General features: G+C 26.0%; 1 protein-coding gene across 5 annotated transcripts in view; it reads left to right on the top strand.

Moving 5' to 3' along the window:
- The window catches only part of Atg17 (autophagy-related 17), a 113,424-nt gene that overhangs the window by 78,256 nt on the left and 8,027 nt on the right, over nt 1–27,141 (top strand). For 4 of the 5 annotated variants that reach the window (XM_089176093.1, XM_015318963.2, XM_089176091.1 and 1 more), the window contains exons 4-10: nt 21,288–21,576; nt 21,911–22,853; nt 22,934–23,151; nt 23,250–23,886; nt 25,006–25,746; nt 25,812–26,111; nt 26,205–26,987. In XM_089176093.1, coding sequence (XP_089032219.1) covers nt 21,288–21,576; nt 21,911–22,853; nt 22,934–23,151; nt 23,250–23,886; nt 25,006–25,746; nt 25,812–26,111; nt 26,205–26,987 — 3,911 coding nt within the window. The remainder of the gene's footprint in view (nt 1–21,287; nt 21,577–21,910; nt 22,854–22,933; nt 23,152–23,249; nt 23,887–25,005; nt 25,747–25,811; nt 26,112–26,204; nt 26,988–27,141) is intronic. The other variant, XM_015318964.2, reaches the window with a different exon arrangement.

The following is a 27,141-nucleotide window of genomic DNA, read 5'->3' as shown; positions in this document are numbered from 1 at the left end:
GCCTAGTTAGCGTCTTCGTAACATTTTGGAACTTTTGCAATTTTGAGGTTAATCAAAAGTTCGCGCGTGCGTTTTTAAATTAATATTTCAAAATTAAATTTTACAAAAAACAATTCATTATTCAAGTTTGTTAACATAATTTATAATACAATAATTGCATTAACTTTGCGTTCATCTTAATATTTTTGCAATATAAATGAGATAAAATAAACAATAATAAAAAATATATTGATTTTTTGTTGAGTTAATTATTCATAATTGTTTTTTGTCTTTTAATTTTTTTCTCGTTGTTTTTATTTTAATTTTGCGTTAGAATTGTTAATATTGTTGATATGTATTTTTACAATACCATCTAGTCAGGTTGAACTTGGTTATTTTGGTCTTGTCATTTTATTGCAAAATAGAGTAAAATATACAAACAAATGTTTTGGTAGTTTACGGTTGGTTGAATACAACCTACAATATTCACAGATTACACAAAAATGAATATAATAATAATAATAACGGGATTTAGTCAGAGTGCGACTATTGTCACTGTGATCTTTGTGTCTATTCGTTAGTTAAAAATGGTACTGTAATTCTACAAATTTATCGTGATAAACAATTTATAAATATATATTAATATATAGTGATATATTTAATTTGAATAACACTGCAAAACCAGGGCTGCTCAACTTTCGTGTGCTGCATACATTCATTTCCTGTATTGAAAATTGATGACCAAAAAGAAAAAAAAATCATCTGGTTGGAAAACAATAGATGTATTTATAAAATAATGCGATTTTTGGTTTTGTTTATAAAAACAACCGGTCCCAAGAGTAGCAGGGTGTTATGGAAAGGGGATTAATTGGTCATCAGTGAATTTTAGTTCAAAAAAAATATTAATAATAACATTATAATTAATTACCATTGGTATTATTATTAAATACCATCTTAATGCTGAGAAAGTAATACCCATTTCCACAAAATAATAATAATAATAATAATAATAATAATAATAATAATAATAAATTCATGACTATGCGTGATGGGTCGCAGGTTGAGTACATTTGGACTATAAGATACGTTTTGTTGTTAGTCTCTTAAAAGTAGATTTGACGTATATCATAAGATTGATTTCCCAAGAGTATTATATATAGTATACCGAAACTATAGAAATAAATTCAACTTCAGTTGTGTTGTTACCTTTAATCGTTTGTCTTTTCGTTATCGATCTGAACTCTTCCTATTATTCATGCGCACGAATAAGAAATAGAGAAAGTGAGAAAATGGTAAAAGGGAAGAAGTAAAAAGGTAACTGTGTTGGAACTTCCCCCTCCCTTCTCTTCCCCCACATTTCCTTTTCATTTCTCTCTATTTATCTCTCTCTTTCTCTTTCTCTGTTTCTCTTTCATTGTATTTATATATCTTTGTTTTGCATACAATTTTAAAAGTGTGAGTAATAGTTGCGTGCTGTTATATGAAAGTCCGGTAGGCACGGAATACGAGATAAGAAAAAAAAAGAGAAAAAAACGAAAGAGAGCGTAAACTTGACGTTTCTATGATGTTAAGTATGAAAACATGAGCCAAAATAGAAAATGAGAGGATTGGAAAAACCCATAGATCGATGTTTGTTGGTTACTTACTTTTCGTGAAAATGAGAAAAACTATTGTTCACTTTTATCGTATAGTTTATCATTCATGTACGTTAGTCACGAAGCTGTATAGGGTGGGGGGTGGGAAACGTATTGTAAAAAATTGTAGACAGTTTTTTTCTTCTTATAATCTGACAGGAGTTTCCTTCTTTCTATATTTTTATTATTATTTTTTTTATTTTTATTATTATTTGGTCTACGAGCTTTTAGTAGTAGGGTCCATAGTTTAGTTCTTTTGTTCAGATTTTGTGTTAGTAACTTGTGAAATATATAGGGAAAATGGTAATAGTATTATGGCTTCCCTGAGGGTAATTTGATCTCCTCACGATTTTCATTATACGAAAAAGATATACATAACGAATTTATTATGTCATCTGTTGCGTCTACTTTACTGTATACGTTAAGGAATATATTATTTTTTTCACAATAGATAAAATACACTGGGTGGTCTGTAAATGGTGCTATAAGTGAACAGAAAGTAATTTTATGTTAAAAAAAAAAAACACTGACGTTTAAAATGTAGAATACAATTTATTCACATGTATAAATAAAGCTTTGTTTTTCGAGATAAATTCATAATAATTTGAAAATTGGTGTATGGAATATGTGTGTACTAAAAAGAAAATAAAATATGACGAAAATAGTACCTTTGATTTTGTATTTACTAACTTGATACCAACAAAAATTATACTTGACAAATTGAAAATCAATAGGATTTTAAATCGCGTTTGAAATTATTTTCTTCTGTATTGTAAAATGATTTTGAATTTTAAAGTAAAGTTAGATATGAATAAACGTAAAAAAGGAAATTATTTGTTGAGAAATCCAATATAAGAAGTTGTAATAATAAAAAATAAAAACTTATTATAAATATTTATTGTTTATGAAAATAAATATTACGGTTTCACTTTTTATGACCTACAAAAAAAAATGGTGTGTATCAACTTAAACATGAAAAAGATTATAATAAAACACTATAATGAAATATATTTTAAATATTTCATTTAAAGAAGAAAGATTACTTTGTGACTTTTGTTAATAAACAATAGAAATTGTATTCATTTATTTGAATCCTTTATGTTTGCCAAACTTTTCGAAAAAGTTTTCAAATAATTTTTATTTATTATATTTATTACTTTATTACATATTAATAAAAAAAATTTTAAACAATTTATATTATGTGTGTGTGAATCAGATTTTAGTAGAAAAAAAAATATATATATAAAACTAGTGGGCCAGATTACCAACAAACTCATCGTCTGCACTTCGTGAAAACGAGAAAGACTAGTTTTCACTGATACAATCTTATAGTTTATCACACATATGAGCGAATAAGGTATCCGTGTGAACGTGTTTCAAAGAATGGAAGATGTTTCTTTCTTGTAATCTTTATTTCTTTCTTTCTTGATTTTTTTCATTGGTTGGCAACAAGATTCTGAAACAATCATAAGTTACTTTCTTACTACATTTTTTCGAAATTAAATCATAAAAATATAAAATTCATATAAATATTTCTAGTTTTCTTATACAATATTAACTATTTCAATCTAATGAATTTAATAAAAAGCACATATTTGCGATTGAAATATTTCATATATTAAGAAATGTAATAAAAGTAAAAAAAGAATATTACGTGACAACTTCATAGACAAATTATCTGTCACATTATTTACTTTGCTATTGTTTATTTAACTTAATAGTTATGTTTTTTTTCTTTTTTCGATTTCACTTCTTTTCGTTTGTTCTTTTTCCTAGTTTCTCATTTACTACGTTATTTTTTCATTTCTATCTTATTTCTCTCGAATTGGATAAGTCTATCTCAAAAGATATAATATAAATGAGATGTTTGTTTTTCTTTGAAGGTCCCTGACAGAATCTCAGAAAGAAATTACTTTTTCAACACGAATTAAATATTAACGTTACTGCTACGCGAAAAGTACAAGGAAAACATTTTCAAACCATGCTCTTAATTTTTTATTATGAATAATATATATATTAAATGATATATTCTGAATAATGTTTACAATAAAGTTATTTTTAGATATAACCATTTAATTGCTATGGACACATAAGCGTCTAGTGAAAGTTATCTGTATGGATTATGGACGCATATGTGCGTCGAAAGATTTTTTTTTTTATCTTATACTTATACGTTTTACTCGACAAACGTAAAAATTTTTAATATTTAATGTATAAACGTAACTCGTCATAGCAACGAGTATGATATATATATATATATATATATCATAATTTGTATAGTATTTAAATTAGAATTATTATTTAATTTTATATATTCTATATATAATATATAAATAATAATAATTCGATCGTGCAATATAAAACCCAATAGTATTCTAACAAATTTTATATTTATTAACAAATTTTTATTCTTTAACTTGTAATATTTAATATTTAAGATGTACACGTAACTCGTTATAATAACAAGAAAAAAATAGAATAATTTATATAGTATAATATATATTGTATATAAATAATGGTAAATAATAAAATTCAAATGATGAGATTTTATTAAAAATTTTTGATTATTACTCGAATTTGAGGTAAATTGATTATTTACCAATAATTGTTAAAAGAACAAATTAAACTATCAAACAATTCTTCATCTCGAATATATTATTTTTCTTATTTCTAAATAAATTTTATTATTGCACGATCAACTTACTATTATTTATTTACTATATATAGTATATGTTATGCTATATACATTATTCTATTTTTTTTTTCATTGTTATATAACAAGATACATTGACATTTTAAATATTAAATATTAAAAGTTTTAAAAAGAAGAATTTTTCTTCCATGTCACATTGGTTAAAATATACGTTCAACTATGAACTTTTCATTCATAGCACTACACATTCATTTTATTTATACGTGGGTCACATACAACCCATGTAACTTCAACGAAAAATCACCGAAAATCACTTCAATACGCGAAACGTGTTGAACTAAATAACATACACAAAAGAATCAGTTGGAAATAGTACGTGACACAACTAATATACAAATTTAAAGTACAGTGACTTTCCATCGTTCTTGTTGTCCGATGTTTCTTCCAATCTGAAAACACGAATAAAGAAAGAGAAAGAGAGAAAGAAAGATATATCATTTAATAGTAGAACTTTGAAAGAACAAAGAGAAGAACCGCTGTGGTTTGGCCTCGTTTACACAATAATTGCATACTGGTAAAGTTAATATATCGTAAATCGTATGAGTACACAATCTTCTTTCTCTTTCTTTTCTTTTCCTCTCATTTTTTTTTTTTTTTTAGTAAACAAAGTTGCATAACAAAAGAACAATGTAAGCTTTGTGAGATTTTATCGTTCAAAATTACATCTATTTATACGTTCAGAAAAGTCTTATCGAAATATAAATAAATATAAACATTTAAATATTGAATTATCCAATGTTTTTAAATGTTTTTTTTTATTTTTTTTTTAATGAACTTTCCGAACATCCAAATATATCTTTCTCTTTCTATATCTTTTCTTTTATTGTTATTTATAACAAATGATCGATATAAAACAAACTTACAACTTTGCAACTGCATTAATTATTTTTTCCCTGTCCTCTCCTTAATCCTTCCACCCAATCTCACTCTCTAGAAGTTCTTTTAATTTTTTCGAACTGTTGATGATGACTGTCTCTGCAAGGAAATGCGTGTGGTTTTTCCTTTTTTTTCCTTTTCTTCTTTCTTTTTTTCTTTCTTTCTTTCTTTTTCATTCATTACGCGATAAAAGTTTTGTCGGAATGATAAGGAAAGATTAATTGGTAGCATTAGTGGTCGCGATAAAACAGAATAAACAATAAACTTCCTGTAGATAATGTATTGCATAACAATTACCAAAATTAAGTTAACATCGCGTTTTATTTTATTTTCTTTTTATGATAATAGAAATGAATATATCTAGCAATATTTTTTGCGAAATATAAGGAAAAAAAATTATTGTAATAGTCATTGTGATTAAATATATACTTCAAAATAAACTATAATGAATATAATACGAAGAAGAGAAAATTGAAAAGAGAAAAAGAGAGACAGAGAGAGAGAGAGAGAGAGAGAGAGAGAGAGACACACATAGAGAGAGAGAAATAGAAAGCATAGCGAATTATCAAAACATAAGAGAAATAAATTTGTGAATATTCCTTTATTATTACTAAGAATAAATAGTAATAATAATCAATTTATTACCAGAAAAAGAAATTTAGACATATAGAAAAATTTGTATTACAACGGTTCATCGTTAGATTGAATAGAACATGGTTATAAACGAAAGAGTCACGCTGTAAATGGCAATAGTAGTAGTAGTAGTGGTAATAGTTGTAATAGTAGTAGTAGTAGTGTAGTAGTAATAGTAGTAGTAGTAGTAGTAGTAGTAGTAGTAGTAGTAGTAGTAGTAGTAGTAGTAGTAGTAGTAGTAGAGATATTGAGAAGCGTACGAAGTAGATAATCTTTTTTCCATCGCAGCATTAACCGTATATATACCGTATTTCATATATATATACAATATATACAGGTTACTTCAAAATTTGTTTTTACCAAACTGAAAAAATATATATTTTTTTAAATAGTTATAGGATTGTTCTAAAATTTCGTACCGAAATCTCCTTCATTCTATATAATTATATATATATACAGAACAAATGATAAATGAATATAAAGATAAATAGATATTGTATTTCGAAGTCAAACAATGTTTCGTATTATTTCACTTATATTTTAGTAAATTATTAAAACAACATTTTAGAATTGGATTATGGATATGTATTTTTAAACGTGTATGTATTAAAATTTATGAAATTAAATTTATTATTAATATTATCTATATTATTATTTAATTAAAATATATTAAATATTTTATAATAAAAGATATTTTATATAAATTATAATATTTTTTTTATATATTTATATTTATTATAAAATAATATAATAAAAAAATATAATATATAGGATAATAATATGTAAAAAAATTTATTTAAAAATCTGCACACAGATTTTTCAACCAACACAATATTTAAATTAGCAACATCAATTTATCTATTTAAATGAAATACAAAATATTATATTACTGTTATTAATAACAGTATATAAAATTAATATTATTTTACTCTTTTTTTTACAACAAAAATAATTTGTGGAACATCCTGTATACATATGTAGATATATATACGAACACCTAATGTAGGTGTACACGTGCAGCTGCTTTGAAATATCACGAACGAGAGATTGTATAAAATACTATACTCGCAGTTATGGGTATACTTACATACAAACGTAGAATCCAGTTCGTACGGTGAAATAAATGCGTGTGCGCGCGTGTATGTGTATGTATACGTATACGTATGCGAATTCACGGTGACAAGTGGCAGCTGATTGCGGTAGCCGACTCATCCGCTTTGAATTAAAATCCGTATCGTTCGTCGGATGTTGTGTTGTCTCGTCAAGCTATGCCTTTAACTCAAAAAAAAAAAAAAAAAGAAAAAAAAAAGAACTATTTTTCTACTCTCGTTACTGTTAGGGTGAACACAAAATTCGTGCGTTTTTTTAAAGTAAATATTTCACTCGCATATAAAGTAATTTTCAATAAAAAAAAAAAATTGCACTATGTGAAACAATAAACAATAAATGCACGAATTTGTGGTTTACCTTAATAAATCTTCCAAAAATATTTCCAAAAATTGTCATAATTTTTTTACAGTTTAATCCAAGAAAGTCTCGTATGAATTTTTCAAAGTTTACTTTTGTTACTAGCAACATCATATTATTTTCATACGTAATATGATTTATTTCAATGTTTTATCAACGATTAAAGAAAACTCGTTTCTCTTAAAGTATAAAACATAAATTAAACTGATTTGATTATATCTAAACTTGTATAAATATACAGATATACATATATACAATGTTGATTACGAGTGCATTGGTGCATGACAATTTATTATCATTTAACTTAAACCTTTGCGTACGATTTTTATTTATTTATTTTTTTTTTTAATTTACATAGCTTGATACTGCTATGGTTTTTTTTTCATTCTATTTAAATAAACGTAAATAATATGTATATTTTATAATTATTTCCTGTTTATAATTCAACTCGTTTACGTATTTTAAATATAACACACGAGAGATTAACTTACCTCATCTGCAAGAAAGAATTTTTTAATAACGTAGAACTAGGTTTCCAGTACTCTCGTTTAAACTTTAAAATGAGGTAGAAATGCGTTTACTGGTCGCGAAGGTGTTAACAAGTGGAAAACCTTGAAAACCTTGAAAACCTTGAAGAAGATTCTTTGACAATATTATTGCATATATATTAATATTTCCTATATGTAAATGTCACACATATATCTCAATATCTCAATATGTCACAAATATATATATTTACATGAAATTAACCAAACACAATTTTGTTTAAAAAAAAAAATGAATAAAATATACAAAAGATATCAACATAAAAATCGAATAATTCATAATTCATTAATATCTCTTTATATTTTATTTTTAAAATACTGTTATTTTTGTATTAAATTTGACTCAATTAAATATCTATGCGTAAGTTTTAAAATAAAAAAAAAATATAATATTTGCATCGCTAAATATTTAACGAGCGTGTTGTATAATATTAATGCCAAAAAATTATGTAATATTATATAAAAAATTATTTTTTATCCCGTTCAATATAGGAAATGATATATCTTTCATATATTCTGTGTCAAAAGAGTTCAAATGTGAGTTACATTCGTTACGTAGAAATGAATTAAAAAAAAAAAAAAACGATTATTCATACTCGCTCATCTAGCTATGATTTTTTTTTTGTTAAGTTGAAGTAAAGCAACAATGATCTAGTTATATGTTAAGTAACAAGATCTACATGATTATGTTGTGTAAGAAATACCAAAAAAAAAACAACATATTAAATAATACTATTATAAAATAGTAAACTCCAGTTATAGAAAAAATATTCAATGAATCACAGAAGTATTCGTACTAATACTGTCAATTTAAAAAGAATTTTCTTATAATGCAACGCTTTTCACTTTCTTTTATAAAATAAAAACTTATTAAATTAATTTCATGTATACTTATTCCTATTTTGATCGTTTTAAAAAAATATATATATATATATATTTTAATATAGAATGATATTTTTTTAACTAATTTAGGATAATGAATAAAATATTTTTGTTTTTGTTGTTAAGTCAGTAATGTACATTTATGCATTCTTTTTTACACAAATTGCAAAATATTTAAAAAAAAATTACTGTACTCGGTCATTTGACTTCACATAGTAGGTTCAATTTATTAATAATTAGTAATTAATTATTATTAATATTATTAAATTGATATATATATATATATATATATATATATATATATATATATATATATGTATATATGTTTTATTGTTAAAAATTATTTTCTTTTAAGAAAAGTATAATTTAAAATAAAATATAAGAAAATGTGTCTCTCACAAGAGTATAAACCAAAAAATATGATAACATTCAAAGAAGGACTAAATATCATTTATAAAAAAAATTATGGATGGATTTAGAGAAGAGTAACATGAGAAGAATCCCCAGGGGTTTCCAAAATTTATCTATTTTTAAGCCTCCACAAATTTGATATTTTCTTGGGGATTTTTTTTCTTTCAATTCGTTATAAACATATTTAAAATAATAACGTGAAATTTTGAAAAGAAGCTTTTATTAACTTCTAAATAATAATTAAATGAGAATAAATGATTATTTGAAATTATATCGAACAATCAAAGAGGGTTTCCACGCTTTTAAGTCCAACCCTGAAATGTATTGATTTTATTTTTTTTGTAATTGTAAATGAATTACATTATAATTGTTTTAATTGTCAGTATAAATATAATATTCTTCTCTGTAATAAAATTTATATCAATTAAAAAAATAATATATAAATATTTATAAAAATTATGGAGTTTTGTATTATGAGCAAATATTAATTATTTACAATTGAGATTTAGAACAAGTACGAATACTCCTGTGACTAATCGTAAATCTAAAAACAAATTTAAATAGAAGAAAGTTAAATAATTAATTATTTATTCAAGATCCACACATCAATTTTAATTAACACCATTGCCATCAATAATTTCCCACATCGGTTAAACTAAATTCCTTGCAGGATCGATTGTTAATTCGTTATCTCTATTTCCGGTTTAATCGAAGCAATCGATTTGTCATAGAAATAGTTGTCAGAGGTTCAAGGTTGATTTTAATCGAAGTAAAAGAAATGAAATCAAATTAAATTAAAAATACAAATGAAAAGAACAAAATATAACTGTGAAGGCTACTTAATTGTAAGTCAATGAAGTATATAAATTTATATTTTATTATTTATTTTATAATACAAATAATCGTAATATAAAATTAATCAGGAAAAAGAATTCTTTTTGTTTTTTCAATTTTTTTATATGCTTCATTGTCATTATAACCGATACATATAAATAAATAGATAAATTAAACAAATATACAAATATAGAAAGATAAACAAATTATACAAATTTATTTTATCATTTAATTTATAATACAAATAATCTTAATATAAAATATATTTATTTCAATGATATGCTATACTTTACTAGTCATTATAATAAATACATATAAATAAATGGATAGATATATAAGTAGATATACAGATAAATAGAATTATTGTAAAAAAAAAAGAAAGAAAAAATGCAAACAATATTTCAAAACGATTTCCCTTGGTAAATTATTAAAATATTAAAATAACATTTTAAAATTTGATTTATTGTTCGATCACTTTATTTATATATTTGTTTATTTCTTTTGTTAATTATAAAAAAAAAATGTATTCCCTGATATCTCATCATCTTTAACGATTATCTAGGAAAAGAATTGGTGGAGTATTTTAATGGCTCCTCACATCAATGATGTTTGCTCGTCCATTAACTCTCACAGAATTGTATGTGTAAGTGATATTAGAATAGTGTTAGTATTAGTAATAGTGGTAATAGCTTAGGTTGAATTTACTACGACCCTCCAGAGAACTCCCTGATGATCCACTTTAAAAGACGAACTTTCACGTAGATGCACTCGATAAAAAGTAATCGATAGAAAGGCGTGTAACCGTTACAACGTTTACCGTGTATGAGTTACCAAGTCGAATTGCATTTTTTTCGATTTTATCGATTTGCCAAGAGTTAGAGGTCGTTTTCTTTTCTTCCTTTTTTTATTTTATTTTATTTTTTTTTCCTAACGAATGAATCATAATTCTTCTCCTTCTCTAAGTATATTTGCGAATCAAAGTTCATTAAATAGCAATGATTTTACATTAGGTCGCATAATCTGACTTTGTTTTAACAATGAAACCACACGCAGCATGATAATTTTATTTCTTTGTTTATTAATAATCCTTTTCTTTTTTATTTTTTATATATTTTGTGTTAAATAAAATAACGATTAGATAAGACAATTAGAATGAAATATGTTTAATAATTAATTTATATTTTAATATTAAATATAGCAATTATTTTTCGGTTTCGTAATATTTGATTATTCATTGCATCAAAATTGGTATAGTTTTTTTTTCTTTTTTTTTTTTTTTTTTTTTTCCAAGGAATTTAGCAGTTGTCTAAAAGATTCATCCAAGTCATTGAACATAATTGATATCATTTTGAAGAATAATAGAAGTATAATTACTTCAAAATAAATATTCAATTTATTTAAAAAGCATCGAATTAATTGCTAAATTTAATATTATACACTATTAATATTTATTATATATAATATTAATTTGTATTATATATATATATAATACCAATACTATGATAATAATATTATATTTTTATAATATTATTATAATATAATGTAAACTATAACAATATGAATAATCTATTGATATTATAATGTAATATATATTAATATAAATGATTTTATATTAAAATATTGAAGGAGAATTTTTACAAAATTTGAAAAACTAATAAACCAATCTAATAGTCTATTTTAATACGATAGATAAAATTCAAATAAATTACATAACGATATTACTCAACTCGGATGCTGGATACATTTCTCTGTCACGATTATATTAACACATAGTGACATATCGGGGAATGCACATATGTGCACTGGTTTTTATCTCTCTCTCTCTCTCTCTCTCTCTCTCTTTCTCTCCCTCTCTCTCTATATATATATAGATATATATGACGGGGACGTGGATATATGCGAACTCGCGAGTAAATTGCGATTTTGTTCAACACTGTATCATGCAGGGGCGCATGTCTCAAACTATTTTGGTATTTGATTCAATATACCGTTGGCATATGCTGAATTAACTACAATCCATTTTGATGAAAGTATTCATTAAAGGATACCAAGGGAATGTTGATACATTGAAATTTATTTATTCACCGTGTATATGTAAAGTATATGTAAATAAATTGATCATTTATTAATTATTCTAATGTAAGTTTACTTTTTTCTTATATATCTATTTGTAACGTTAGTTCATGATAATAACAATTGTTATTTAATCATTTTATTTTAAAATTAAACAAAGTAAATAATATTCTTCTTGTTTTTTTTTTCTATTTGTAAGATCTTTAATGAATAAACTTTTTTAAATCGAGGTTCGATGGATAATCGATATTAGAATACAAATTTTATTAAATATGTTTCTGAATTTGCAAAATAAGCTTATTTTTTTCAGTCTTATTTTATAATAATATAAATCTTTATACCTATAAATTTATTGTAATTAATATTTATATTAGAAAATATTATTTATATGTTTTTATATTGTTTACTTGTGTAAATTTCTATTGTATTATTAATTTTGCATATAAGAGTGTTTTTGAAGTAGGTTAATACGTTTTCTTTGTTAAAAAATGAAAAATGAATTCAATGTAATAATCTAATTATGCATTAATTGTTACATTGATTAATTTGTAATTTCTTATTCTGATTAAATGGAAATATAAATTTTCTATTTTTACATAATTAATACGTTTTTTCCGTTAAAAAATGAAAAATGAATTCAATATAATTATCTAATTATGCATTAATTGTTACGTTGATTGATTTGTAATTTCTTATTCCGATTAAATGGAAATACAAATTTTCTATTTTTACATTTACGATAAATAAATAAGACTTAATAAATAAATAAATAAATAAGGACTTCACGGTAATTTTTACTTACAAGGGCATCATCGTCAAACGTTAATACCAATTTTTCTTAAATTCTATACAATAGTAAGGTTCCATTAAGACAATATACAGTTCGAACAATAAAACCAAATAATTGACTGTATAAAAAAAATTGTTAAAAGAAGAAGTTGCATTCTCACATATTAAATTTGCATTCTTGTATATCAATTCGTTTTAGATGAAAACAATAAATTTTGTATAATTTAATGTAAAAAAACAAATTAATAGAGCAATTAATACAATTGATATTTTCACAAAATATTAACATTTGTTTTTTTTTTATTTTTTTTTTTTTATTAAAGAATCTTGAACAAAAGGATGACTCCAAATTTTTCAATCTCATTCCCGTCTTAGATTCAAAACTTTTCAGCCATCCTTTTATTAAACTTCAAAACTTTTCATAGTCTTTAGTTAGGTTCAAGACTTTTTAACACACCGTTTTGTGTTAGGTTCAAAGGAGAAAAGAAAATATATATAAAACGTATTAACTCGTTCTACTTTCCATTTTAATTCTTCCTTTTATTATTATTATTTCTTTTTTTGCATCAAATTCTGCTAATTAAAAGCCCCGTTACAAATAACGGTAAATCGTTTAAACTGCTTCGGTGTTAATGATATTTACAAGAGATTAATGATTGTACGAAAGGGATAAAAAAGAAAAAAAAACCCCCAGAAAATACTTGCTACGAATTATTTGTTACTTGTGATGATCATACGCGAGTATTATTTTATCGGTTCAAGAAGCTACACGATATATTCCTTATTTAGAATTCGATATCAGTTTATTATACACGACGTCTTTTATTTCAAGCCTGATATCAAAACCTTTTTTTTTTCCTTTTTTCTCCTATTATCGACGATTGCCATTTAAAAACGTGTTTCTTTCTTGAGAAAATAGGGGAAAAAAATTCAATAATATCAATCCTTTTTTTTTATCTTTTCTTTTTTTTATGAAATTTTATCAATATTTAGAGTAAGTATTTTGCCCCCCTTTTCATCGATTATGTCTCTCGAAGATTATTCGACTGAAAAATATGTTTTTTTAATAATGTTCTTCTCTTAATCGTTCACCTTCGTGCGAGTGATTTTCTATCTTTGTAAAAGAGGAAAAATATAAAAAAAAAAAAAAAAAAATAATGTTAGTCTTGTGGAAGCATTTATTTTTCTCTACTTTTTTATTTTATTATTTTTTCTATCTCTCTTACTTTCTATTTCTCTTTCTCCCTCTACTTCAATCGATCGACAATAAGCTTATTGTCTCACCACGTCGTAAAGATATATTTTCTATCGTTTTTTTTTTTTTTATATTCTCTACAAGTCAATAAGATTCATTCCAAATTATATATATATATATATATAAGCAATATATTTCTTATAATGCTAATATATTAAGTGACTTCCAAAAAATATTTCAATATTACAGTATAATCAGTTTTATAATTTCATATGTCGATTGTTTATAAAGCAATTGATTTATATATATTTGCGTTTATATATAAAACGTTGATTTAATATAATTGTAAAATATTTAATGCAGTCAAATTAATATTCACTAATATTAGGGAGACCGAAAAGTAATCAAAATTTTTCTTTACTGACGAAAAACATTAATTTATTAAAGAAATTTTAAATGGTAATCAACAAAAAATTTTTTCATCATTTTCTAATATTTTTTTATCTTACGTAAAAGAAATTGTTCAATTTTCTTTCTAAAAAATCTTTTAATTTTTTATTGACACAAACTCAATGTGAGTATACTCATCGAAGAAATTTTGAATACTTTTCTGTACCCCTAATAATTTTTGGGAATTCAAATTTGGCATAAAACAACATAAATTTTTAATATATATAATATATAATATAGAAATAACAACACACAAAATAATATCATAATTACAATGGAATATATAAAATAATAATACACGAAAAAAATAGAAAAAGCAAAGTTTGTTATGTCATATAAAAACCTGAAAAAAATGTACAATGTTCAAAATAATTGAATTGTAATACTGAGTTATCTATTGAAAATTTATAATATCTAGAGATCTAGATAACCTTTAAATAATCCTATATACTAAATTGAAAAAAATCACACAAAATAAATAAAAAATTTAATTAATTTCATTAATAATTAAATTCATCAGTTCAATAGTTTCGAAATTTATTGTAAACCAACAATGTGACACTAAATTTTTATATATAAAAATTATTTATTTTCCAAATTTACGTATATTGCATAATGAGTAAATATTGTTTTATTGTTGCTTACATAAATAATCGAATATAATGTTAATTAAATTTAATTTAATAGTAAAAAAAAAAACACTTCTAATACTTTCTGACATAAACATTTTGTTTTAGATAATTTCTTAATTAGTTTACCTCATTATTTATAATTTTTAAAAATATCTTAGTGATATGTTTGTCTATTCATTTGCAAATGTTTATTTTAATTCAACTATTGAAACACACAATTGAAAATTTCCGAATCTTCTTATCTAATTCATCCTATAAGTTATTTTTTATGGAATTAAAGTCCAGTAATTATTGTTGAGGATGAAGAATTTAAAAAGATTTTAAAATAAATTGTGTTTTTATTTTAATTACAAATTTGTATTCGAAAGTCTGTTAATAAGCATTAAGTATCCAACCTGATGTGATGAAACTTATGTTAACTTAAAAATATTACACTATCTCTTCCAAATTTGATCGTATTTTAATTTAAATTATTATGATTAATTATTTATATTGTGCAATATATCCAAATTGTTGAAAAAAATAAATACTGTACAAAAGTCGTGGATTATTTATCAATTTGCTAATAAAAAAAAAAAATAAAAAAAATAAACAGGGAAAAAGAAAAAAAAATAACTTTAACCTTTTGAAGAATAAAAATTGTTCTTTCAACGAGACGAATAAACGACACATTGAGAGAGAATAGAATAAAGGAAAGAATGTATTCAATTGCATGTATCATATCGAAATTCAAAAGCGTGACATTTCAGTACGAGCTTTCGATTAAAGCGTGTTTGCCTTTAAACGGGAGGGAAACTCGAAAAAATATGCGAAACTTGTCGTCGCATCACTTTTCGTTTGACAATGTTATCGAAAGTACTCACCGACTATAGGATGATATAAAATCATATAGAATGTGTCTCAAAAGTTGATTCACAGAGAACAGAAAAAATTGAACAAACAAATTTGATATTGATTCGTTAACTCATTTGCATTATAAAGAAGAAAGAGAAAAATAAATTTTTTATCATTAAATTTCATGTAACGCTCAATTCTATTTTTTTTTATAAAAAATAATAAAATTGAACGTATTTATACTCTTTAGTAATAGTAATTTAAAATTAGGAATACGTATAAATATATACAATATATACAATTAATATATATATATATATATATATATATATATATATTTTTATTTATATTATTTTATTTATACTATTTTAATGATATATATTATAATTTGCATAGTAAAGTAAATAAATATATTTATATATAATTGAACGTAAAATTATATTATTTAATTTATTAATAATTAATATAAATATAATTAATATAAATTGATCAAATTAAATTAATTATATAAAATAGTAATTTATCTCTGGTAATAGTAACTTAAAAAATTGAGCATATATTAATATATATTTTGTAATATACATAATTTATTTATATTTTATTTATAATATTTATATTAAATATTTTAATTCTATATATTATAATGTGCATAATAACGTAAATATATATTTCTATTAATTATTATAATTAATCCTAATTCTCTATTCACTAATAATTACTTTATAAAATGAATTATTTTTACAATATTGCAGAAATTTTTATTACAAATGCAAAAAAATATGTATAACTGCACTGAAAGTAAGAAATGGTGACTATTTCAATGAAACAAAGATTTTAATATTATATAAATATTCTGTAAGTTTCATATATTTTTTTTAATTTTAATTTTCTAATTTTCTAAATTTAGATTTCTAGTAAAACCGATTTGTTTTTGTAAATTTGTCACGAAAATATATATTACCGTCAATTTATTTTCTCCATTTATTTCGAAAAGTTATGAAGTTTTCTACCAGTTGTTAAATTATTTTAACTGATAGTTTATTTCTTGCTCTTAAAGAAATACGTATAAATGTCTACTACTATGTGTGTATATGTGTTTGTGTGTGTGTGTGTGTGCATTCTCGCGAAGTGTAACATTGTATGCACGCGTTTATTACAACAACTCAACATAGAAAAGGTAATTCGATCAACTGTGAAGTTCATTTTAACCTCGCACGAGCTTTTAATAATTCATCATAATTCAGACAACGTATTGTAGAAATTTTGTCTCGTTTTATTCATTAATTCTCATTATTTTGACGTTTAGTTAAACATAATTTTTTTTTTTTTTTTTTTTTTTTTTTTTTTTTGATAGAAATACATAAATTTTAATAAGGACTATATCAAAGAAATGGTTCGATATTTCTTTTTTTTTTTTTTTTTTAATTAAAATTTTACTTTGTATTTTATATTGGTCTTTTTTTGTTTCATTTTCTTTTATTGTACGATTGTAATTATAAATATTGATTTTATTGTTTTCTTAGAAAAAACAAGATCTATTTTATTTATTATTCAAACGAATACATAATCAATTATTATTTGAATTAAATTATGGGAAATATAAATTTTAACTTTTCATCGTTAGATTTTACTTTCCAATTATGATTACGAATATTAATTTGATATATAAAAAAGAAATTATATATTTTATTTATTATTCAGTACCAAATTAATTATTATATTTTGATAGAATTGTAAAACATATAATTTGTTGTTTTCCATTAATTAGATTTTTATTATATGATTAAAATTATAAATATTATTTTATTATTTTGTGAAAAGTAAAAATAAAAAAAATAATTTGCTTATTCGATCAAAACCATTAAGAAGTTAATTATTATTTACATTTCAATTAAAAAGACACACACAAAAACTATATTATCTTTTATCGAATACTTATCATTCGATTATAATTACAGTATAACATAGTTATGCACAAACTGTTGGTTAATTTAGTGTTAAGATATTCTCGCTTCCGCGATACATTGCGACATGGTTAATAATATAAATGCAATTTCTACATACATATATGACTATTAATATAATCTTCCTGTGCAATTTTTAACTATGATTCCAACGATTTCGTGATAAAGTCTTGTATAATATATTAATGATGATGCAATAAATGCACATATGATAAATCTAACCAACCACATGATGCAATTTATTAATCTATTTCAGTGAAAATAAAACTATTTATTATCATTCGTTCGTTTACTTTTAAAAAGGGTGAAAAATCTCATCGTTCTTAAAAATGATGATGATAATAAAATCATTTACAATATTGGCACATCATTATACAATGATAAAAAATGTGTACAGAGTATAATACATGTAACTTGTTGCACGAAGATCGTATATAATTAGAAAAAGGGAACACATTAGGCTAAGTTAAGATATTCTGGGAATTCAGTGCCGTGTTTTGAAATTCTTGGCCCGTTTCGACGCGTGGCAAATTCGCTCCTTATATAATTTTCATATTATATTCATTGTTAACTTACGCCACACTCTACTGTACGATTTTAATTCATACGCAAGCAAACAGATCTCATGAATGCTCTCATATATATATGTTAATTATATTATATATTTATTTTTATATTATTTATTATATATATATATATATATATATATATATATATATATATATATATATATATATATATATATTACAATAAAAAAATATGTATTATATTTATATTTATAATTATATATTAAATATATATTTTATAAATGTATTTTAAGGTCAATCAAAAGTTCGTGAATTTTTAAATTAATATTTTCAAAAGTAAATCATATACAAAAACAATCTTTTACCAAAATTTATAACACAATAAACTCACGAACTTTTGATTCACCCTAATACATATATATATATATATATACAATTTATTATAATTTTTGTTTACAATAGCGTTTATTTTTCCACAAAGAAGTTTAATTGGTCGAGTATAACCTCCCGTTATCTTATACCGATAACAACATAATCGCATAAGGAAATGAAGAAATAGATTTCGACCGTGGAAACATTTTTAAACAACGCAAAATAGTAATGTTTAATGAAACTATTCCATCTACAGTTTTTATGTTGCATTTATTATTTTTTTGTTAATTTGCAAATCACGAAAAGGTCAGTTGGTCGTGGTCAAAAGAGTCGTGAACCAATAATAACGTTTACATATTAATCGGAAAATATACATAATCTCGTATGTATGTTGATAATATTCAAATGGTTGATATTATTGTATAATATTTTTTTTTGTTATAACTATGACATACTTGATTACATCTGAAAAGTCGTCAGATAAGTTTGATGTTTACGTTTCCTTTTACAACATCAACACCCTTCCTTATCTGATTGTTTGTTTGTCTATCTGTCTGTCTGTCTGTCTATCTCTCTGTCCGTTTTCTTCTCGTTATGTTTGTCATATATTTTTTGTTCATTGCAATTCCGGGGTAATTATCACGATACGAAGAAAAAGAAAAAGAAGAAGGAGAAGACGATGAGAGTCTCGATAACATAATTCCTTTCTTGATCTTGAGATCCACGATCATCTGTGACGTAAGTGCACTGAAACAGCTTGAGGCATGCTAGTGACCTTGAATTTTCCTCGCGTGCCAAGATTACGTCCATTACGTTCGAGTCTCAAACAATTATATATAGCTACTTCTTCTTTTTCTTCTTCTTCTTTTTCTTCTTCTTCTTTTTCCTCTTACTCTTTTTCTTCATTTTCCTCTTAAGTATTAACGATTTTTGTAACAATTCTTTTTTGTTCTTTTTTTTTTTTTAATTTTATAATTATAAAATTATGAAAAAAAAAATTTTATGTTTTTTCTTTACTGTAATAAAAATTGTCATTGAAATATGTGGTACATTATGAATTCAATCTAATCGTATTTTATGTACTATGCTCAAAATTAGGATAAATTTAGGGGTATATTTATAATTTAAAGGAGATAGTTTAAATTTAATGCGTTAAATATCTAAAAATATATAATTGATATTAATATAAATTTTGATTGTATATTGAAAAATGACATTTCGAATACATACATACATATTAAATTATATATTCAATAAATATATATTTATAAATATACAATAAAATAACTTGAATAATTTTTCTTTACTGATTTAAAAATATTTTGAGTAGCATGAAAAGTTTCTGCCATCTGATTGATATTTTTAATATTTAGTAATCCCTCAATTTCCCCCTTAAACGCGTAAAAGGAACCATGGAGAGTTGTCAGAATATTTTTTAATCGTGTGAATTGTAGTTTCATTTAAATAATACAATCGAATAACATTATACTGTTTTTGAATGTCGTAAAAAAATGACGGGTCTAATATGTCTGGAATATTATAAATTTAACTTTTAAACTTATCCTTGATTCTTGCACTTTAGTTAATCATTTTATTAACAGTTTGCTTATGTCATTATTTATTGATATGACATCTTTTTTATTGCACTATTAATTTTCATTATAAACCTGCTGATAAATTTATACAATCACGATTAAAAATTATACTAATAGTAAGGAATTCCTGAATTGTTGTTTTCACATAACAAATCTTGATGAAATATCTGGGTTCTTCTAGTAACTTAGGCACGTTAAAGTGAATTAGCGTAATTGAAAAAATTAGTCTAGGTACACAGAGTTTTTCTCTAAATCGGCAAAAACTTTCCAAGCATTCAAATGCATAATTTTATGATTTTCTGAAATTTTTTTACATATATTTGAATAAAAATATATTCAATATATTTAAATAAAATTTGAGTCTGTATATTTATAAACCAACATAAACTTTTCATAAATCCAATAATATAAATATTTCCCCTACATATATTTAATTACTTCATCTACTTTAAAAAATTGTAACAATTGTAAGATTATAGATTGTACTAAATTTTACGATTGAATTAACTTTAATTAAATAATTCTACCAACGAATTTTTAATATCAAACAACGAAATTCCAACAACCGAAGATGAACAAGTACATTCATTTAAAGAATATTAAATAAAAAATACACTTAACAAAATCTTTCTTATATATTTGTCTGAAATAGGTTACTTGTCTTTATTTATTATAATAATTTAAATGAACAAATATGTGTGATTTTTTTCACATGTACTATATTGTACTATCAACTTCATGTAATGTTACAATCATGCCGAGTATAGTAAATAATTCGAGAATTTGTATAAAACTTAACATACACTTATATATATGCAATTGACATATTTTACATTCGTATGTAATAATACTATAATTGTGACAATGTTTTGTTTGTTTTAGATGTCGATCTTCAGCAGCAAATCGAAGTATCTATGGGAATGCCACCTTCTCAAGGTACTGTCACTGCACGTGCTCAACTTGCACAACATTGTTGCGCATTGGCACGCGAACAAACGAGAATTTGTGAGAAATTGGTTCACGATCAACATCTCCAGCAACAGGGTTGGTTTGCGGTTGTTGCCAATCTTGAGGATATTACAAAAATGTTTCAAACAAGAGCCGAAATATTGCAACAAAGTTTCGATGTTTACCTTGCCGAGAGGCAACAACATATGCAGCTTCTTAATAAGTAAGTTAACTTATAATTTGAAATTGCTAATATGTGTTAATAAAAACACTAATAATTAATAATAACACTTAGAATTGAAGGGTTAACGAAATAAGGTTAAATAGTGACGAATTGAATCTTGTTCAGGGATGAAATCATTATTAAAATTTTATATTTGTAGCAATGGATTTTTCAGTTCCTAACACCATTTAATAATAATAATAATAATAATAATAATAATAATAATAATAATAATAATAATAATAATAATAATAATAATAATAATAATAATAATAATAATATACGTGGATTTAACAAAAATATTATTTTAAAAATAAAAACTTTGTTGATATAGCTTCCAACAAGATTTGGAAACTTTGGCAAAAATTCCAATATTACCTGCGTTAAGGGCTCACGCGGAAGGTCTTTTGAGTCCGGAAGATCAAGAAGACAACTTGGAACAGCAGTTGGAGAAGAATGAGGAAGTTTTGAGTCTGCTTAGATGGATTTCCGCGAAGGACAATCAGAGTAGTTTAGAACAAGTGGCTGAGCAATGTAGTCGAGGTTTGGAACAATTCGATGAAAAGGCAATGGCTTCGTTAAAGGCTGAAATAACTACAGCTATTACGAATTCGAACAAAACGGACATGAAAGAAATAAAGGGTCTTGGTCAGAGGCTTTTTGCTTTGGAAACCCTACTGACAACAGCGAGGAGATGTGTGGTCGATCAAAGCGAGCTCTCACAAGGATTTCTTCAAAATGAAAAACGCGCAAAGCATATCGGTGATAAGAGTATTTTACCCGATCTCTGCAGGTCGCATCAAAATCAATTAGCGGTAATGCTTAGCAATCATAATCAAATACGTGACATTAGGCGCAAGTGTACCAAAGCAAAAGAAGAATTGTCCGGTAATATTCACGTACGTTTAAAATGGGTAATGTACGTGGAAAATAAAATGATGGAGGTTGATAGCAAACTTGTTATGTATCACGAAAGTCTGAAACGTTTAAGACGTCATCTCGAAGTATTGCAGCAAATTCACTTGGCACCCCAAATGTATATAAATGCTGTCGCCGAGGTTGTCAGGAGGCGAACCTTTTCTCAATCTTTTCTTGTATGGGCCAGTAATCTTGCTTGCCAGTTGTTGACCGCCCATACTGAAGAACTAGCTCGTAGACGCGAGTTTCATAATAAATTTGAAGGTCATTTCTTGAACACGCTATTTCCTGGTTTAGATGACACCCCACCGCCTTTTGCAACCGAAGCACCTTCGGTTTTTGACAACGCATTACCAAAGGTAAAACGTTTATATACAATTTCTTTTTATAATAGAAAAAAATAAAGACTACATTGTTACCATGGTTAACATCGTTTCAGTTAACTGCGAGCGATATGGAGTCCCTTAGATCACAATTACCTGATATAGCACTTAGTATCTCTATGCCAGATTTAAACAGTATAACGGAATTCTTTTTATCTAAAAATTTGACTGAAGCAAGCACGGAAGGGAACCAAGAGAAAAAAATTATGTCGACTCGCGTAGAGGATTCTTCTAAAGAGCAAGACCGTATTAGAGCACCTGCGCTGGGTGACAGGTAAATATATAACATTTGCTATATATAAATACTTTAATCTATTTCCAATCAAGATTTAATTTGTGCAAGGTGTTATGAATATGTTTGCATTATTTCAGAGGTGGATTTGAATCGGAAACGGATACGGAAGAGTTCGAGAAAATAGGACAAGGCGCGACAGATTCTAAACCTAGTTCCTTCGATGGCACCCAACAGAAAAAGCAGAAACAATTGGAGGTTGGTGCCTCGCGAAGCGTGTCCCCTGCTTCTTCCAGTTCGACTAACGTCTCACCATTAAACACGAAGATCGCAGATCTAACAAGTCGATTATGTACATCGAACGAACCCAGTTCCTTCCATTTTCCTAGTCTTACCGTCAGTGAACGACCCACTCAGCTAAGTCCTCTCACCGAGTGCGCGGAAAACGGTGAATCTTCTTCCAGTCAGTTGCAAAGTGCTGCTGCTGCAAACGGGTACCCAAAGAATCCTACAATAACTCCGTCCGTATCCTCTGACAAGACCGAGGCATCTAATTCCTTGAGTCCGAATCCTCCTACCTTACCTTCTAACTCCGTGGTGTGCGACGGCCAGCAACAGCAACTACAGTCATTCTCTGGTAGCGGGGCTAGCAGCCCTTCCATCGGAGTTGGTGCTACTGACTTCGTGGGTACCGAGTTTTACATGGACGATTCTTTGCCGAGCAGCCTCAGCGAACCTCCCGTCGACGGGCATCCGGCTGTCGTTTCCTTTCTTCAGGTACGGGACGACTCACAGCTCAAAAAAGACCTTGTAGTCGTAGCCGTAAACTTTTCATTACTCAACCCATTCCATCATCCCGGAAAAGCAAAAAAAGTGCCCTCATCTGAATTATATTCTGTACAATCTTTTATGTTCTCATTTATTTTACGTTGGTTCTTGTTTTACATTTTGATCCATTCCATAGGTAACGTTTCAAATACGATTATTTGTAGATGGTTTCGGTAAATATGCAGAAAAACATTTTTATTAGAAATTATCTATTTTTTGAAACAATCTCCAACATGAAGGAATGATTTTCTGTTGCAATTTTGACTGGTTCACTGGTTGTCACCTCCCACGTGACATGCGACCGCAACGACAAAGTACTGTTGTCACGTGAGAGGTGACTTACGACCGTTAAGGGTAAATTTATGAAATATAGAAAATTGATGTTTGATCTTATTTTTATCCTAATTATTTTATCCTAAATATGTAATGCAGTCGTTATTATAATTTTGTGTTTTATTAAAATTTAAATTTGCTTTTAATCGAGGAATGTGTGTATGTCTGTCTGTTTGTCTGTCTGTCTGTCTGTCTGTCTGTCTGTCTGTCTGTCTGTCTGTCTGTCTGTCTGTTTGTGTCATGTATGTAGCTTGAAGAAATAGTAATGGTCGGATATCTGTGCGTGGGTACGTGCATCTTTTCAATTTTTCAGGATAGCTGCCGTCGCACTCTCGTATCCTAATTCCTTACCTTGTTCAGAACACTGAATATATATATATATATATATATATATACATAAATGTATATATATTTATATACATACACATATACATATATACATATATACATACACGTATATATATATTCAGAGATCAAAAACACGGTTGCTTTTCATATAAATATGACATTTGTTATATTAACAACATTTATCAATGAAATAAAATAAATTTTCATGACATTAGACATTATCCTCCAAAACAAATCCTATTCTTGATTAACAAATTAATAGAGAACTATTACATTTTTTATATATATATTTATTTAATTGGGTATTATGGATTCTTTATGTTAAAAAGTAATATGAATTTATGGTAAAAATATAAATTGGATTTTCCATGACATCAATTATTTCAGGAAAGTCTTGGGAACGCACGCGAAGAGGTGGAAAGATTACGTTCGATTTTGAGGAGTATGAAAGTGGTCGTAAACGAAGCCTTAACATCCGTTCGAGAAGAATTAACAGTTTTACGAAATCGATCAGATTTTGAAAACAGCGGTATTACAGAATTAACCGAACGTATTCGTCAAGCTTTAACATTGTACTCGAACGAATACGATCATCGTTTGCAAGAACGCGAACAAGAACTAACCGTTAGTCACGAGCTTGAAATGAGTGATATAAAAAAAATAATGCATACCCAAGATGAAGAGATACGTATTGTAAAAGAAAAACTCTTTGAGAAGGAAACCGAAGTAGCGGAACAACAACATTTGATTAGTACAATGCGTCAAAAAATGGATACCGAACAAACCGACTTAAGGAATTTGCAATCGCGTTATCATCAACAAATGGATGAGACTTTGGAACAGGCTCGTATCGACAAGGAAACGGCTGTTGAAAAGGTAAATGATGAGAAGTATGTGAAAATAGCTTCTCTTACCAATTCATTAAATCAATGTCAGAAACGTATAAAAGAACTCGAAGATAGTTTGAGCTCTGCTCGTGTGGAACAACACAGAATGGTAAAGGAAGCTACGGAAAAATTGGAATTGGAGTATAAAAAGGAATTAGATTCTATTAGAACACGTTTAAAATCAACTGCGGGTAATACTATGGAAAGGAGTCCTAGTGATTCCAGTTTGGAAAAGATAGAGGTAATTTCATTTTAGTTATATAAGTATCATCGGTTCGGTCACGTTTTATCGTTATTATTTTTCAGCGACCTGATTTCATCAAACTTGTTAATCACGAAGCTATATTAGCAAAAGCAAAAGAAGAAATGAAATTAGAAAACACAGCAGCCATACGTAATGCAATTGAAAAAGAACGTGCCGATTGCGAGGCTAAATTAGATCACGAACTTTTAATGGCCAGGCAAGTGATAGAAGGTAGGGAAAGAGAGCTCGAGTTTCTAAGACAAAAGTTCACAAATTTATCAGACGAATACGAATGGCAGAAACGTACGATTAAACAATTAGCCAAATCAAAAAATGTATCCAGGCATGCGCTCAATGAAAAGGTAATAAATTAAGATACTAAATAGATTCCATTATTTTAGATTAAAATCAATACTTAATAAATTAAACGTTATTATTATTTTATTTAAAAATAGGTAGAAAATTTAGTAGAAGCAGATAAGAAGAGTCGAGATCAAAAAGAGAAGGTAGTTCTTTTAATGGATTCATCATCGCATAAGGAATTTGATCAAGATTGTTTGGATATGAGTCAAAGTAATTTAGGAGAAGCTATGAAAAGTTTGGAAAGTGATAAGGACGAAGCTGAAGCATCGGAATCAAAAAAAGTACGTTTGGAAACTGACGATGATTATTCGCGTTTATCAAGAAGACTCGAAATTCTTGAAAACGACAATAAGAGATTATCCACGGAATTAAAAATGATAATGGAAAGTAAAATAGTCTCAGATGCTAAGATCGAAGCATTGGAAGCCGATAAGGTTCGTTTGGAAATTGAATTAGTTAAGGAACGCAGCAGAAGAGATTTTGCTGAGTCATCGTCCTCCACCTCCGATATTCGTGAAAAAGATATGAACACATCCGTTGCTATTGTTTCTGGATCGTCATCTTGTCGTGAATCTACGACCAGTCGAGATGGTCTCGTACCTTACTTTCACTTGATCCAACTGTGTCAGAAGAGAAACATTCCGAAATTAATTCAACAGAGACGTATTACGGTAACCTCGTGTAATCCCGGTGACACGGTTCTTGTTATTTATGATCCCCTTCATTGGAGTTATGCGTTGCTTCAGGAATCTTCGACACTTTATTTTGTAAATTCAGATTGTCTAGAATCTCTAGGATGGACTGTCGATGGACTTCCGCAAGTAATCGAAGCTATCGCTGAAGTTATCAATAAGGAATACTGCATAGCAAGAAAGGTAAATAAATCTTTTTATAGGATTTTCATGATTTATTTCACAATTATAATGCATTTATTTGAAATTTATCTATTCCAAGATAAAAAAAATTACAATTTTAATAATCTAAAAAAATAGATTTAAAACTGTTCCAAAGTTTGCTATCTTTTATAAA

Source organism: Polistes dominula, unplaced genomic scaffold (genome assembly GCF_049000335.1).
Source record: "Polistes dominula isolate Pdom_NZ unplaced genomic scaffold, Pdom_raw_medaka contig_21, whole genome shotgun sequence".
NCBI classification, from domain to species: domain Eukaryota; kingdom Metazoa; phylum Arthropoda; class Insecta; order Hymenoptera; family Vespidae; genus Polistes; species Polistes dominula.
The sequence above is the reverse complement of the archived record's forward strand: the minus strand, read 5'-3'. Positions and strand labels throughout refer to the sequence as shown.